Source organism: Lynx rufus, unplaced genomic scaffold, assembly GCF_022079265.1.
Source record: "Lynx rufus isolate CCGP_SWC_20201006 ecotype Redwood Valley unplaced genomic scaffold, mLynRuf1.p SCAF_5, whole genome shotgun sequence".
NCBI lineage: Eukaryota > Metazoa > Chordata > Mammalia > Carnivora > Felidae > Lynx > Lynx rufus.
The window spans coordinates 63,247,884-63,263,166 of NW_025814867.1; the positions used below are offsets into that span (position 1 = coordinate 63,247,884).

Sequence of the window (15,283 nt, forward strand, 5' to 3'; positions counted from 1 at the left end):
CATCGCTCTCCACTTCTTGGACCTGGAACGGATTATTTTACTTTCTAACCTGGACCCGCGACGCCGGGCTGGGCGCAGAGGCCACATCGCCCCCTCTCTGACCCTGCTCCCCCTCCCCACCCCCCAACTCCGGGCCCCGCCCCGCGATTGGCTGGCTCCACCCGGGCCGTCGCCGATTGGCGCTCGCCAGCCGGGTCTACGGGGTTTAAAGAGGGGGGCGGGGGCGCACTGCCCAGCCGCGCAGCTGTCCCCGCCTTAGTGCGCCCGTCGTGCCGTCGGAGCTGGGCTCGCGGCCTCTCTTTGCCTGCCGCCGCTTCCAGCGTCGCACGTCCGCCCGTCGCCGGTCAGCGGCTCTCGAGGGCGCGCGCGAGAGGACCGCGGCAGGTGCCGTCCAGTCCCAGGCGCAGGCACAGCTGGTGAGGGGCGAGGCCCGCAGACGCCAAGGTGGCCACCATGGTGGCCACGTGCCTGCAGGTAGTGGGCTTCGTCACGAGCTTCGTGGGTTGGATCGGCATCATCGTCACCACGTCCACCAACGACTGGGTGGTGACCTGCGGCTACACCATCCCCACCTGCCGCAAGCTGGACGAACTGGGCTCCAAGGGGCTGTGGGCAGACTGCGTCATGGCCACGGGGCTGTACCATTGCAAGCCCCTGGTGGACATCCTCATCCTGCCGGGTAAGGACCCCACCTCTCGAGCGGCTGCTCCTAGCCCTTATCGTCGGGGCAGACCCGGGATGGGCGCATTAGATGGCGTTCACAGAAACGTTTCAAGGCCTTGAAGACCTTAGCGCACATTTTGATACTTTCAGTCCCACCTTGTAGAGAGATTAGGCAGTCCTGAATTAGCCTCTCTCAGCCTCAGTTTTCTTATCCGGAATTTGGGATGATAGTGGTAGCCACTGGCCGAGTCACCCTGAGAAGTTAATAAACTGAGACGCAGACACCTACTTGGAACTCTGTCCATGTTAACGACTGACGGTCACCCACCTGCCTCAGGCTCCCACCGTCAGTGGTTCAGAAGTACTGTACTTCCCTCCACCCGACCCCCCCCCCCCCCCCCGGGCCTCTTCCCTCGGGCGTTAGACTCCACCCGCAGAGGCCAGGAGGAGAGAAACCCTAGCATTCCATTGATCCCAACAGGAGTAGGCCCAGTTACCCGGTCTTTCGTCTTTGTGAGACTGGCCACAAGTCCCGGACCTCCTAGCTCTGCCAGGTCGGTTCCCGTAGGTCCGGGGGGCCTGTGTTACTCCCCCCACCCCTTGCCCCCGCAGTGGGGGCGTCGGTCCGCGGGCCTGCGGGGATTCCCCTCCCTGCCTCTGCACCTCTCATGTCCACTAGGGAAGAGCTGTCGTCCCCAGGGGGGCCCACTCACCTGGCGAGAAGGCGCGCCACCATCAGTCGCTCGCTCCCCTCCAGCTGCGGGAGACAAGGAAAGAATTATCTAGCCTCCCAACTCCTTCGCCAGCCGGGGTCGGGTTCGGAGCGGGTGGTGGGCATTGAGAAATTCTGGGTAACAGTTTCAATTCAGATGTAAACCTCGAGCCAGTGGGTGGTTGGGTGATTGGCGAGGTCGTGGGCTCCCCTTAAGGATTGCCTTCTGTCCCCGCTAGTCTTTGAGGATGGTGCCCATTTAAAGGCCTATCCTTAACCAGCGGGGCAACTTGGTCTCAAGACCAGTTTGGGAGCCTTTGGCTTTGTGCCATCTCCTGGGTGAGCCTTTAGCTCCCTAGAGACTCTGCTCCCCCTTTAAACCTACCCCAAAGTGCCTCCTATTTCCCAGTCCTTGTGGTTGGAATCAATCCCCCCTTCCTCCTTGCTGCCCTGGTATCTGACTCTTGTTTCCATCAGGGCACATTTTGACATTTTTGTTCATTGTGAATCAAGTTTTCCTACACATTTTAAATTCCTCAAAGGTAAAGATGGCTTCCTACTCTCTTTCCATCCTCTCCTGCATCAGGAAATCCGGGGAACAGGGCTGGTGCACACAATGTACTTTCTTCTTTTCCATTTTGAACTTTCAGAATGACAGAGATGGGGGGAACCCAGATCTTCACTTACCTTCACTTAATGGTGGCCTTGGTAGACCTGGGTCAGACTCTGGGATCCAGTGCTCATAACCTGAGTAATTTAGGACAATTCACTAATGTCTGTGAATCCCAAATGTCTTCCTTTAAAAAGTAAAAGCAAACCAACCACCTATCTTACAGAGTCGTTTTGGGGATTAGATATGAGAAATGTAAACCTCCTTTGATGTAGTGTAGGCTTCATAAATTGTAGCTATAATTTTTTTTTCAAAAAGCTGGTCATGGTATTTGTAGGGATCTGATTGAAGCATAAAATCACTTTTTCCTTCCTTCCCCTGAAATTAAGTTTACTGAGCATTCAGAGCCAAGTGGTTTATTTTCGGAGAACAGACCATGTTCCATCCTACAGATGGAGTACATTTTAGGGAGGGCCTAATCCTTCCTGCTGTCCCCCTCCCTCATACCTGGGTGGGGACAGGAACAGATCTGTGTCCATCTTTTGTTTTTTTAGACATGGCCTTGGCATCTAGCACATGGATAGCCTGCACTATGAATTTCAGAACCTCAGTTGCTAGTTGACCGTCTCCGTTGCGTTCACCCTGCTCTCCTATAAGCTTCAGGGGCATAGGACTTCCATCAGAGATCCTGTTTCAGAATCCTGTGGCTCCTCTTTGGGGGGGGGGTCTTCAAGTCAATAAAGTCAATAGTTGAGTGTTTACCCTTAATTTTGAAGAAGCTGAGGTGGGTAATGACTGGAAGAGTACCCTTGTGGAGTCTGAATTCTGGTAAAATAGCTAGGTCTTTCTAAGAGACAGTGTTGCAGTTGCGCCTTGGTATGAGAGTCGTGTGGAGTGTGTGGAGGCAGAAATCAGGGCTCATTTTTGGCTTTGCCTTTAACTCTACCCACCTTCCCACCCGCAGCCACTAGCTTAATTTCCTCTGAGTGAAAAAGGAAGAGTAATAAGTACAACCCCCTCCTTTATTTTTGGAGAAGGGAGAGTGTTTTAATGAGAAACAATACACTGAAGTCTGCCATATTCTGCTAGTATCTTGTCAGATTTATTTTACATAAATTTGCACATATCGTAATCTGTTTCTTAATGAAATTGTTACCTGGCATTTTATTTGACAGCATAACGTTCAATTGGGTTTGCTCCACTCTTATTCAACTTCTTTTTTTAAAAATTTTTGATGTTTATTTTTATTTGGAGAGAGAGAGAGAGGGAGAGAGAGAACATGAGTGGGCGAGGGGTAGAGAGAGAGGGAGACACGGAATCCAAAGCAGGCTCCAGGCACTGAGCTGTCAGCATAGAGCCCGATAGGGGGCTCGAACTCTTGAACTGCAAGATTGTGACCTGAGCTGAAGTCGGACGCTTAACCGACTGAGCTACCCAGGCTCCCCTATCATTCAACTTCTTATTCCTTAATTCATAATTGTATGTTTACGTCATCTGCTGGGGGCACTGTGTTAACTCCATGAAGACCAAAGCAGGAGTCTGCCCTCTAGGAATCTTTGGGGCCAGAGAGATGCCTTTAGACCGTTGTGGAAGCATGCCCAGGAGACTGTGGGTGAGGCAGGAGATGGAGTCTGACCATCAGTCAATAGGGGTCAGGATTCGTGAGCACAGCAGTCTCTGGGGAGATGTCAAGAGAGGAAGCCTGAGTCTTAGTTTAGTTAGGGCCACACGCTATATACAACGTGAATTAAAAGCACATGGTTAGGACAAAATCGCCGAATATACTTAGTATAACATGATTGCACTGACACAGAGTAATAACACTGGTAATAATAGCTAATCTTTTTGGAATACATAGTATGCACTAGGCACTGTTCTAAGCACTGTATGAATTAACTAATTTAATCTTAGTTGAATTCTTTTAGAGAGATATAGGTACTACTATTATATTTTTACTTTATAGATGCAGAGAGGCTCAAGACATAACAGTTCAGTAACTTGCCCAAGGTCACACAGGTAGAGTGTATTAGCAGCAGGCTGGAGTCCACATAGACCCTCACAGAAGGCCCCTTGGAAGATTTGAGTTTTAATCTGAATTTTTCATAAGGTGATGCAACAGTGTAGATGGACTCTTGGCCTCTTCATCCTGAAGGCTTAGACAAGTGGTCTAGCCTAGAGCTCTCCATCCAGTATCTCCAGCCTCCAACCTCCCTTTCGTGTCATGGAGTCACTTTAAAAACTGAACACGTGAAGTGATCTTAGATAACATTTACCACATTCTAAGTCCTGGAATGGGACGAGAGGAAGGCAGATGGTGCTGAATTCCCTTGAGCCAGGGTTCAGGGGTCAGGGAGACCCACGGTCTAACCCCTCTGTGTGCTCTTTTGTGTCCAGGCTACGTGCAGGCTTGCCGAGCCCTGATGATCGCAGCTTCAGTCCTGGGTCTGCCAGCCATTCTCCTGCTGCTGACGGTTCTCCCCTGCATCCGAATGGGCCATGAGCCTGGTGTGGCCAAGTACAGGCGAGCCCAGCTGGCTGGCGTTATGCTCATTCTGCTAGGTAAGACAGCTTTCTATATAGCACCCCAACTCCAAGTGAGTCTGATGAATCTCAGATCCTGCTGCTGCTTCATTGAGTTCAAGAGCATGTAAAAGGAAGCTAAGTGAATCCACCCAGGAAAAGATCCCCACAATGTGTATCCCTTTATGTTTCCTGCGTCGTTTATGCAGACAGATGAGTAATGTCTGTGGGGGTCACTAGGCATGAAAATAAATTTAAAACCAAAAGGTAAAAAGGATTTTGAGGGTATACTTAAGAGAGACACCAAGCGACAGAAGAGTAACACAGTGGAATCTCTTCTTTGGGAATACCTTTGCCCGGATCCCATAGCAGGTCAACTGAGTCAGAATTACTTGGCATCAGACCAAGCAAAGATATTTTTGGAAAGCTTCCAGGTGATTCTTACTTGTAGCCACGATCGAAAACTTCAGTTAACCTATAAGGAAAGAGTAGAGAAAGGAGGGCAAGGGAAAAGCAAGATGTTGAGGGTGGTAGATCACTAGTGATGATTCAGTCTTTTATACAGTAAAGATTCACTGGGCATCTGCGGAGTGCCAGGCATCACGGTTGGCATTGGGGACCCTGGGGAAGAAGGTAGTCTCTGCTTGGAGTGCACTTGGATATTTTCATGGAGTGTGGCATGTGCTCATCTAAAGAAGGTACACAGATTGAGCACACACATAGGAGGGAACCTAAGCAAGACTGGAGGAGTTTCCCAGAGCAGAGGATCCCAGTGATGAGAGTTGAAGAGAAGGTGGTGAGATCCTAGATTGCGGGGGTGGGGGGGGGTGGGGGGTGGGGGGGGTGGAGGGTGGGGAGGGGGGACAGCCCAGGAAATGGCACATGCCCATTCCGGTTTCCTTGTTGTGCTTGCCCACAGAGGGCTTGATTTAACAACTTAGGGAGGATCCTTCTAGCTCTGCTCTCTTGAGTGACTTCGTTTCTCTCTACTTTTTTCTTGAGTGCTAATTCCATCAGCACATTCTAAATCCTAATAGAAGACATGAATTTTAAGAACAGCAGCTCTTGTTGCAGAGTGCACTGATACATCGGTGAGCAGCAACTGGTCTGCATATGGGTTATACACGAAGTCAGGTATTCCTGAGACAAGGAATTCCCATCCCCAAACTGGTATCAGACCATGTGCTTAAAGGTAAGGGTCAGGGTTCTATGCAGGTCAATTCCACTTAGTAATGGTCACACACAGTGATATTGGTGAGCTAAGGGGACATGAGAGGTAGGGATGCCATTTCCCAAGATTGCAAAGGGATGGAGGTTTTCAGGGGCTTGTGAAGCCACAGAGAATTCAGAGGAGGGGCTTGTACACACAAGTGTGTGTGTGTGTGTGTGTGTGTGTGTGTGTGTGTGTGGAGGGGGGAGTGGTGGGTAACAGGAGCAAAAAGGCCAGAGGGCCACTGTCATTTCCAGAGAAGAATCTGGGCATGGACATTTTGGGTCCAGCCACAAAGAATTTGTATTGGAGTGCCCCATGGAACACACAATCAGTATCATGTGACTCCTCTAACTCACAAGGTCCTCTTTACAGTGCTTTTTGGAAGTCAGATCTTTACATTCGAATTCTCTTTCCAACAGTTAGACCAAAACTCTACAGGTAAATTGGTTTGTGGAATCCAGGTGGAAACCCTTGTCATCTTAGGCAGGCAGCATGATTGCTTTCCGCATAGTCTTACAGAAGTCCCACGGGGCTCTCTCTATCTCTGAGGGTGCCAGAGCCAAAAGGTGGGCCTGTTGTATTAGGTGTTCATTTTTAGAAATTCTGGCCTTCCATCTGAGAGTCACCGAATATCCACTAAGATATTTTTGGCTGTGAAATTCCCCAGGGCTTTCAGATAATGCAGAAATGTGGAGTTTTCAAGAAGGAGGTACTGAAAACAAACAAACAGATAAACAAACAAACAAAACCCAGTCTTGTTGGAAAAAAAAAGGTATAAAAGCAAGTACATACAGACAAATTGGTATTTAAATAAACTCTAAAACCAACTGAATCGTCCAGCTGAATAGCAAGGGTTATTAAAAAACCAAAGGCAACCAGTTGTTTGAAACTTCCTAGCTGAATTAAAGCTTTTCTTTACGTTTTTCAAGTGGGTTGGTTGGTGTATGTGGACAGAATCACAGAGAGGAGCGTGAGGTGGGGTGGGGAGTGGTGTGGGTCCCTCAGTCCCTGACTCCTGTCTGAGTGAAAAGATGGAGGGGCATTGAGTGATCTGGCCCTCTCAGAGCGGCTGTACCTTTCCAGCCACTTGCTATTAGTTTGGGGTGAGGACACCTCCCTGTGCCCTCTTGTAGCGTTTAATTTCCAGTGTTACCTGCCGCCTCTTTCACGGCTCCTGTCGGATTTATTTCTCAGTGTGTGGCCATTTGCCTTCAGGTTGGATGTTGTTTTCACAGGAACAAGCTAGCTCTGGAAATGTAATGCTCATTGTCTCAGCTGTGGCACCGGCTGGTCTCCTCTGGGTCTTCTTTGGAGCCCGGTGCCTCGGTTCCCCTGTTGGCAGTGGGTGGGAGGAGCTAGAGTGAGTGAAGGCTCCCTTTGTGTTGCTCTGGATTGGCTTCTGACGCTCTGCTCTCCCCGGAGAAGCCAGTGCTGGGCTCCTGCTGGATCCTAGAGGTCACCAGTGGTGCTCCCGCTGAGGTGTGGTCACTGACCAAAGGGGACTAGGCAGCACCGGGGTTTTGGGGCCTGGGAACTGGAAACAATACCAAAGCTAATCTTGGTATGGAAACTGTAAGGACTATTAATTAAAATCAGTTCTTCCTGACCCTGAAAATTTTTATTTTTCCAAAAGCTTAAAAAAATTATATGTCTGTTGTACAATAGCTTTATCTTCTCAACTCTCTTAAGTTTGTGAGGATTCAGCCCTGCTTTGGGGGAAGGCATGGGAGCCAGATGTAGCAGGCTCCTTAGATCTAGGATGGATCCAGGCAAACATAGTCTGTAGTTTTCTTTTCTTTTTAATGTTTATTTATTTTTGAGAGAGAGAGAGAGAGAGAGAGAGAGAGAGAGAGAGAGAGAGAATGAGTGAGGAAGGAGCAGAGAGAGACAGAGACAGAATCTGAAGCAGGCTCCAGGCTCCGAGCTGTCAGCACAGAGCCTGATGCGGGGCTAGAACTCATGAACCGTGAGGTCATGACCTGAGCCGAAGTTGGTAGCTTAACCGACTGAGCCACCCAGGCAACCCTAGTCTGCAGCTTTTCAAGAGCCCCTGCCACGGCAGGAAGTGCCTATGCCCTGAGCTGCTTTATCTCATCACTGGGAGCCAGACCAATGGTACTGAATCTCCAATCTACCACTTTCCAGCTGTGTGAACTGGGGCAGTTACTTAATGTCTCTGAGCCTTTCTATGAAATGAGACCATAATGCTTTCATCTGAGATTGGTAAGAATAGTGAGAGGAGGTATGCAAGTTATTTAGCCTGGCGTCTGGCACATAATAAGTGCTCAACAAATGGTTGTTATTATAATTGCTGTTGTTGGTTAGAGGAAATAGAGACCTAAGCCAGAGGGAAGTGGGTATTCTTTTGTTGATGTCTCATTTCTGTGGGGTAATCTCCACACATGGCACTGGTCAAGAGAGACAGTGAGCTGTTCCTGGAAACACTAGGTTGGTTGCATCCTGGTCTAATGGAAACATTTCCATTGTTTACTTTGTAGAAACTGGAGTGTAGGGATCAATAAATAGTTGGAGTTTTTTTGCTTATTCCATTATAGGAAGCCATGTTAAGCTACCCAACTGAAAATGCTCAAGCTTAGTTCTGATTTGGTCTCATTCTCACCTCATTGTAACTTAGAAAGTCCTTGATTTGAGCGTTTCTTGGGGAGATGAGGTAGGGAATGGACAGAAAGAAAGTGTATATTCCTCCCTAAGTGGGACCCTCTCAACTTCTCTCCTTTTTAAAAATATGGCCCCAAGAATCCTATTTGTATTGGAAAAAAGTTGTTTTAACTTGAAACTTACAGGTTAATAATGGAATTGCTGTAAAATAAAAGGCATGTGCAGCTGTGGGACAGGTTGAGTTTGTCCGGCACACAGAATCAGATGTCCTAGGAAAGGTCTCCCTTGGATGTGTAGTAAACAGTGATGCTCTTAATCCCGGGGTCTTAAGCAAGTAGATGGAAAAAGTCTTCCTCTAAAGTCATTAGCTTTCTACAAACAAGTCTGTAATGTCAGTCAAATTTTATGTGGGTAGTGGGAAGGCTGCGGTATCTTTAGTACGGTTGTGGCTTAAAATGAACTTACTGGTAAAATTGGAGGAGTTAACTGGTTTATGAGGTCTCTCCTATCTCTAAATTCTGTGATTAAAAAAATATTAAATAACCATGAGACTGGCTTTTAAAAAAGGTTATGGGAAAAAAAAGATAATGATGTGTGAAATAGAAAAATAAAGGAAAAAATGTTGAAAGCAGGCCAGGAAAAATAATATAGTCAAACATTCCTTTGACTTGATTGTTTTAAATATTAAATCTTCATAAAAGCCATAGTATAAGAGGAGTATGTCTTTGGCAACTATGTTTTCTTATGTCAAAATTTAGAGAATGACAAATGATAAAAATAAAAAGTAAAATTTTTCTAGATTCAAATTATAAGGAAACAACAAATAAATATGACTCCAGCCAATAGCTCGTTAGAAATCTCATTACTTGTTGCCTTAAGTTAACTGGCACAAAGCTAAAGTTTGTTGCTATTTAGATCATATGTTATAATAGCATCAATTGTAGAAGGCAGCATTCTTTGCATTGTAAAACGTTTAAAAGGAGAAAGTTTAAGAAATAGTCTTTATTGTGGAAAATTTCATACATACACAGAAGTAGAAAAAATAGTATAATGAACCCCCATGAGCCCAAACTCATTCTCAGTCACAGCCAATCTGCTTCATCCGTGTACTTCTTTTCTTCTAGTCCCCAGATTTTTTTTTTTGAAGCAAATCTCAGATATAATGTCAAGGAAGAATTTTTCCAGTATTACTTATATCATTCAGAGTAATTTATGTGATTTTAATGGAAATATTGCTTGGTGCTAGAAATAATGCTCTTAAAAGTACTGTCAGTTCTTAGTTCTGAAAGTGACAAAGCCTGAAAACAGAGATGTTCATTGGAGGAAGGAAGAAATGAATCTGGTGCCCTTCTGCCTTTTTGGGCCCCCTTGTCAGTCTTTCCCTCTGTCTCTAAATTGTTACCTTCAAAGTCAAACACACATGTACTAATATTTAATTTCACATTTATTTAACTCCGTATATTACTGTGTGTCATTTAATCCCTAAAGAAATTAAAAGCTGTGTTTCCATTTCATTGCTCTAAAATTGCTTTTCCAACTATTTTCTGTGTTTGGCTCTATCAAGATCATTGTTAACTTTTAATAAGGCTGTATTCTGTCAACTAAAGAACACATTGTATTACATTATTTGAAACTTACCAAAAGAGGCAAACAATTTATTCTATAAAGAGCAGGAGTTCTACTGGTGAGAGGACCAAGTCTGGATGAATCTATATCTACACAGTGAAGCTTTCTTCTCCCCTGCTCTCCTTCTCCTCCACTTCCCCCTCCTCCTCCTTTTTTTTTTTTTAATTTTTATTTTAGCTAAGTACGTCCCCAATTTTTACTTTCTGCTCCCTCCCAAATGACTTATTCCTGCCCCCCTTGTACAGTTAACTATTGCATCTTTTGAAGGTAGAAGAGGAGAAACATTGAAAAATCTGAGTGTTAAAATTCTTCTATTAGAGACTTACTTTAAAAATATATTCTGATGACATGAGAAGAAAAGCAATGAAAATTCTCTTTATCTTTCTTCACTTTTCTTTACCTTATGGGAAACTGTGACTTTTTTAGAAAAGCGTTTTCTTTTCTCCAAATAATTGGGAGAGCCATTATAAACTCTGTGTGTGTGTGTGTGTGTGTGTGTGTCTGTGTGTGTGTGCACACGTGCACACAAACAGAAATAAATCCAGCAGGACTTCTGTGTCATTAAGACAGCCCCAAATTATTGCCAGTTTTATTAATATTTTACATCTTTTGGTTAAGTAATGATTTGACTTGCATTTTAACTTTACTGCTGAAAACATTCCCCTTTCCCTTCAAACGATGCTGAAATTGAGTAAATTCTCCTTTTTTAGTTTCTAAACATTCTTCATTCTGAGTTCAGTTGAAGGTCACTGTTTGTATTGAACCTCTCATTTCCCTTCGTGTTGTGTGGCGGCCTGTCATCTTTCAGTGGTTTTGATGTGGTTCGTCTCTGAGAGCCACAGGAATCCGACCCAGAGTTCATTTATCTGCTAGGAAATAAAGACCCCGCTAGCACTGGTCTGCCTTGTTTTGCATGGATTATAAAAGGAGGAAATTTTTAATGAGGTAAATCATGAGTTTGTAACTTTGTGTGTTAAAGTCACATTAAGGTTTTATGATTTTGGAAGTCAGTTTTGATGTGTTTGAAGTGGAAAGTAGACTTGAAATGAGATCACCTCTCATCCACTCACCCACCCATTCAGTCCTTATAGGCTCATTATTTAAATGTTTAGACATGTTCCTGATTTTTCCTTTTTCTAGTGAATTACACTGGAATAAAATCTAACAAAATCCCTAAAGCAATCAAAATCAAGACTGATGGTTATTTTTGGAATATTGAGCCTGATTTCTTTCCCCGTGGGGAAATGTGGGGAATACTTGTGTGTGTGTGTGTGTGTGTGTGTGTGTGTGTTTTATGTATAAATATGAAGTAATTGAAAAATATTATACCTAATTTGAACCATAAGCTGTTTTCAAACCAGTAGTTTGGCAATCAAATATTTTTTTTTCCTATGGAATTCATCTTTTCACTCTCCACCTTCTCCCTCTAATCAAGCTTGGGTGTTTGGAAGCACTTGCTAGGGTGCTGTTTTGCTCAAGCAGAGAGTGCCCCCTTTGGGGGTCTAGGGGTGTGTAGCTAGGTTATGTGTTGACACGAAGAACCAAGGGCAGTTGTCTCTGGCTGAAATGCTCTAGAAGAGTTTCTGTTTCTTGTCCTGACAGAGAAGAAGACTTCTCTCTTTCTCTGTGCCTTGCTGAGGACAGTAGCCAAGCTGTTCTCCGTGAGTGCCACACTTGGAATGTGCGGCTGGAGGAGGAGAGAAAAAGACTCCCCCACCCCCACCCCCACCAGGTGTTTGAGGTCCTGAGCTGGAAAGGGAAGCTACAATTAACACCGGTCTTCTTCTTTTTTAATCTAATTTAATGTAATTTAACTTAATTTAATTTAATTTAATTTAATTTAAAGTTTATCTATTTATTTTGAAAGAGAGCATGAATGGGGGAGGAGAGGAGAGCGTGGGAGACAGAGAATCCCAAGCAGGTCAATGCTGTCAACACAGAGCCCAATGCGAAGCTCCATCTCACAAGCTGTGAGATCATGACCTGAGCCAAAATCAAGAGTTGGATGCTCAACCAACTGAGCCACCCAGGAGTCCCAGCACTGGTCATTTTGGGAACATTTTATTCACAGAAGGAAAATACATAATCTCATGGTGTCTCATACAAACATTACAGAAGCTGGCATGATTGATTTTACTCTTTCAAGAAAAAAATGAAGACATTAATATATAGACAGATAATAGCTTCTTAGATGATCTATAACAACTCCTTAAATATGTGAATAGTACACAATTAATGGAGTGAATTTAGGCTGTTAGAAAGTCAATTTGAGCAATCAAACCCCCCAAATTAACTTTCTTCCTTCTGACTTCCACTTGGGATCTATGTATTTTTATGATAGGAATCACATCTATTTATGTGTATCTATACCCAGCTTGGGGGAGTGAGGTTATGTTACAAGTTACACAAATGCAGTGAGCTAGTTTAAGAGATCTTTCAAAATGGGTAAGGCTTCAATCTTTAGTTCAGTTTAGAACTAATGTACGAGGCTGTTAGAATTGAGTGCTTATGTGTACAGAGAAATTATATTTCTTCTATTTGGGCCTAGAGGTAAGTCAGAAAGTCACTCAGTGTGAGTAGAAATCAAAAATGCTTGCTGAGTTGAAAGTAACAAGGATACTGCAGGCAGCAAACATTGCGGTGCCCTGCCTTGAATTTATTGAAAACTTGATGGCTTATGATTGGAAACCTCATTGTTACTGTTTTCTTGATCTGCCGACTTTAATGTATCCTCCCAATTTAAAGCTTCAACTAAAATTTCTGTCCTGCTTGTAGTTGTGAGAAATCAGATGATACCATAGGAGGTTATGGAGTTACTTTGTCTAGAGTTGTGCTGTTCAACACGAGCCACCAGCCACATATGACTATTTAACTTTTAATTAATTAAAATTCAAAACTCTGTTTTTTGATCTCACTGGCCTCATGAAAAACGTTTAAAAGCCCATGTAGCTAGTGAGTGCCATATTTGGCGGTGCTGGTGTAGAGGTTTAAATTTATTTTTTTTTTAAACTTTCTTATGGGCTCCTGCCTGCCCTTGTTTAGTTGCTTTGCTTAGGAAGAGAGGAACTACATGATATAGAAGCTATTTCTTAGTTTATTCTTTCAAATCTACACCAAGTCTGAAAGGCTGGTTGGTGGAAGACCATAAAATTCTACCATTGCGACCCATCACAAATTCCAACACCATAAAATCCTCGGATGGGTAAATTCTTTTACCTTGAGTGCTGTTTATGGTATGTTGAGATTTTGTGATTGCGAACAGCATCACACAAACTCAAACTCTTAGCTGATATTCCACTGGTGTCTAACAACATTCATCACAGCAAGAGAATTCACATGGCTTCTTCAGGTCTTTGTAATGTGAATTGACCAAATTGAAAAAATAGAGTGGATAAATGGAATGGGCACCGCTGTGTTTCTCATTTCGGAATACCTCAGGCGATGCAGTCATTCAGCTAGTAGACGCCGAGCACATACTATGGGCCTCATAGTGGGTTAAATACTGACTTTACAAACATAAATAGGACATGGCCATTGCCGTCAAGGAACCCAGAACTTGGAATGGGAAATAGACATGTAAAGAGATAATTATAATACAATTAGGTAAGCATAATAAAAGAATCATAAGTATAGATATACGAAGTAAAGGTACATAAGTAAATACAAGTACATATTTTTCGGCCTCAATGATTTATTTCTGGGCTTTTACACTGGAGTTCTTTCATCTCTGCCACCAGTTGAAAAAATAAGCATCTAGCAGTTTGACACAGCTTTCGATCGGTTGATTCTATAGATGCAAACTTGTAGGTTCAGGTTGCCATGGGAGCAGAGCTGTGCGTATCAAGCTTTCTGGAGTTAGTTGGAGGCCAGAGGAGTGTGCATGTGGAGTGAAGGGAAGCCTGTCTGCTGCTCGGGGTGTGTGATGGGTGTGCCCAGTCATAGCCCTCTCATGTCTCCCCAGCTCTCTGTGCCATGGTTGCCACCATCTGGTTTCCTGTGTGCGCCCACCGCGAGACCACCATCGTGAGCTTTGGCTACTCCCTGTATGCAGGCTGGATCGGTGCTGTCCTGTGCCTCGTGGGTGGCTGTGTCATCGTCTGCTGCGCTGGAGATGCCCAGGCGTTTGGTGAAAACCGTTTCTACTACTCTTCGGGCTCCAGCTCCCCAACCCATGCCAAGAGTGCCCACGTATAAGAGGGCTGCTAGCCTGCCCATGGAGGTGCTGCAGATACTGGGGCCACGGCCCTCGGTTTGCTTGCCACAGGCGGGGGAAGCCCACTCCGCTGCCAGGCTCCAACGCCAAAGGTCCAGAAAAGCATCCTGTCTGGCATTTTTTAGTCTTAACACCCTGCTCCCCATTTATTGCCTTAAAAGAAATCTTTAGCTCAGAAAATGCCCACACACTTTTCTCATGGTTTTGCCCATTATTAGCTCTTTTCTTGGGCATTAACTTTATTGTTCACCAGGATATATACATATATGTATGTGTATATGTATATGTATATGTATTTTCCTCTCTCTCTTTAAATTTTAAATATCTTGCAAACATTGCTGAGTTGGGTGTGGGGAGAGAAATAAAAGACACTTTTCAAACCGTTACAGATGACAATGGGAGCTTCATAAAGATGCCTCTCTGTTCGCTCCCTCCTCTTCAGCTCCAAGGTCATTTAGTTATAAGCGATAGAAAAAAATAGAACTGGGGACATGGGGTGGGGAGGGAGGGGACTGTGGAACTTTCCTCTATGGGAAACTTTCCCTTTTGTAAGTCGAGGGCAAGGGGTGGGGATATTTTTTAGTTTGTGATTTTACATTTATCTGTACATACTTTTTCAAGATTGATCATTTTTATAACCTTGGTTTTCCTGAAATTCTCAATTCATCAGTATGAAGGAAATGAACCGAATAGACTTTAATTATATGACAAATAACAGTACAAGTGACTATAACTGTGACTGACATTCCACAAAATGTTTTTGGTTTCCAGGTTTGTACGATGTAGTTTTTAATCCTACACTTGCATGTGCTTCAAATTAACACATTTTTAAAGTTTTTCCCCCATTCTCTATTTTCATTTTGTTAGCCATCTTGAAGTGATATTGTTTAACATAAATTGTGCTGTTGAATTTGGCTTTACGGGTGTAAACACTGATAGTGTATCAGTATCTGAGACCCCAAACTCTCCAAACATTGATGGTGCATTTTGTTCTTTAAGTGAAATCTGTGCAATAAAATAACAGACTGTCTGCAAAAGTGGCCTTTAATATTCTCTTATTTTCAAAAAATTTTCAAAAATGTCATTAATCTCTACTAATAATTTATA

The 15,283-nt window shown here is 44.1% G+C and overlaps 1 protein-coding gene across 1 annotated transcript; it reads left to right on the forward strand.

The window, feature by feature from the left end:
• Nucleotides 1-453: 453 nt before the first annotated feature.
• Nucleotides 454-14,157, forward strand: CLDN11 (claudin 11). The gene is made up of 3 exons (XM_047098603.1): nt 454-679; nt 4,380-4,544; nt 13,925-14,157. Exons 1-3 carry the CDS (start codon nt 454-456, stop codon nt 14,155-14,157), a joined length of 624 nt encoding a protein of 207 aa, XP_046954559.1.
• The last annotated feature ends 1,126 nt before the right edge of the window (nt 14,158-15,283 follow it).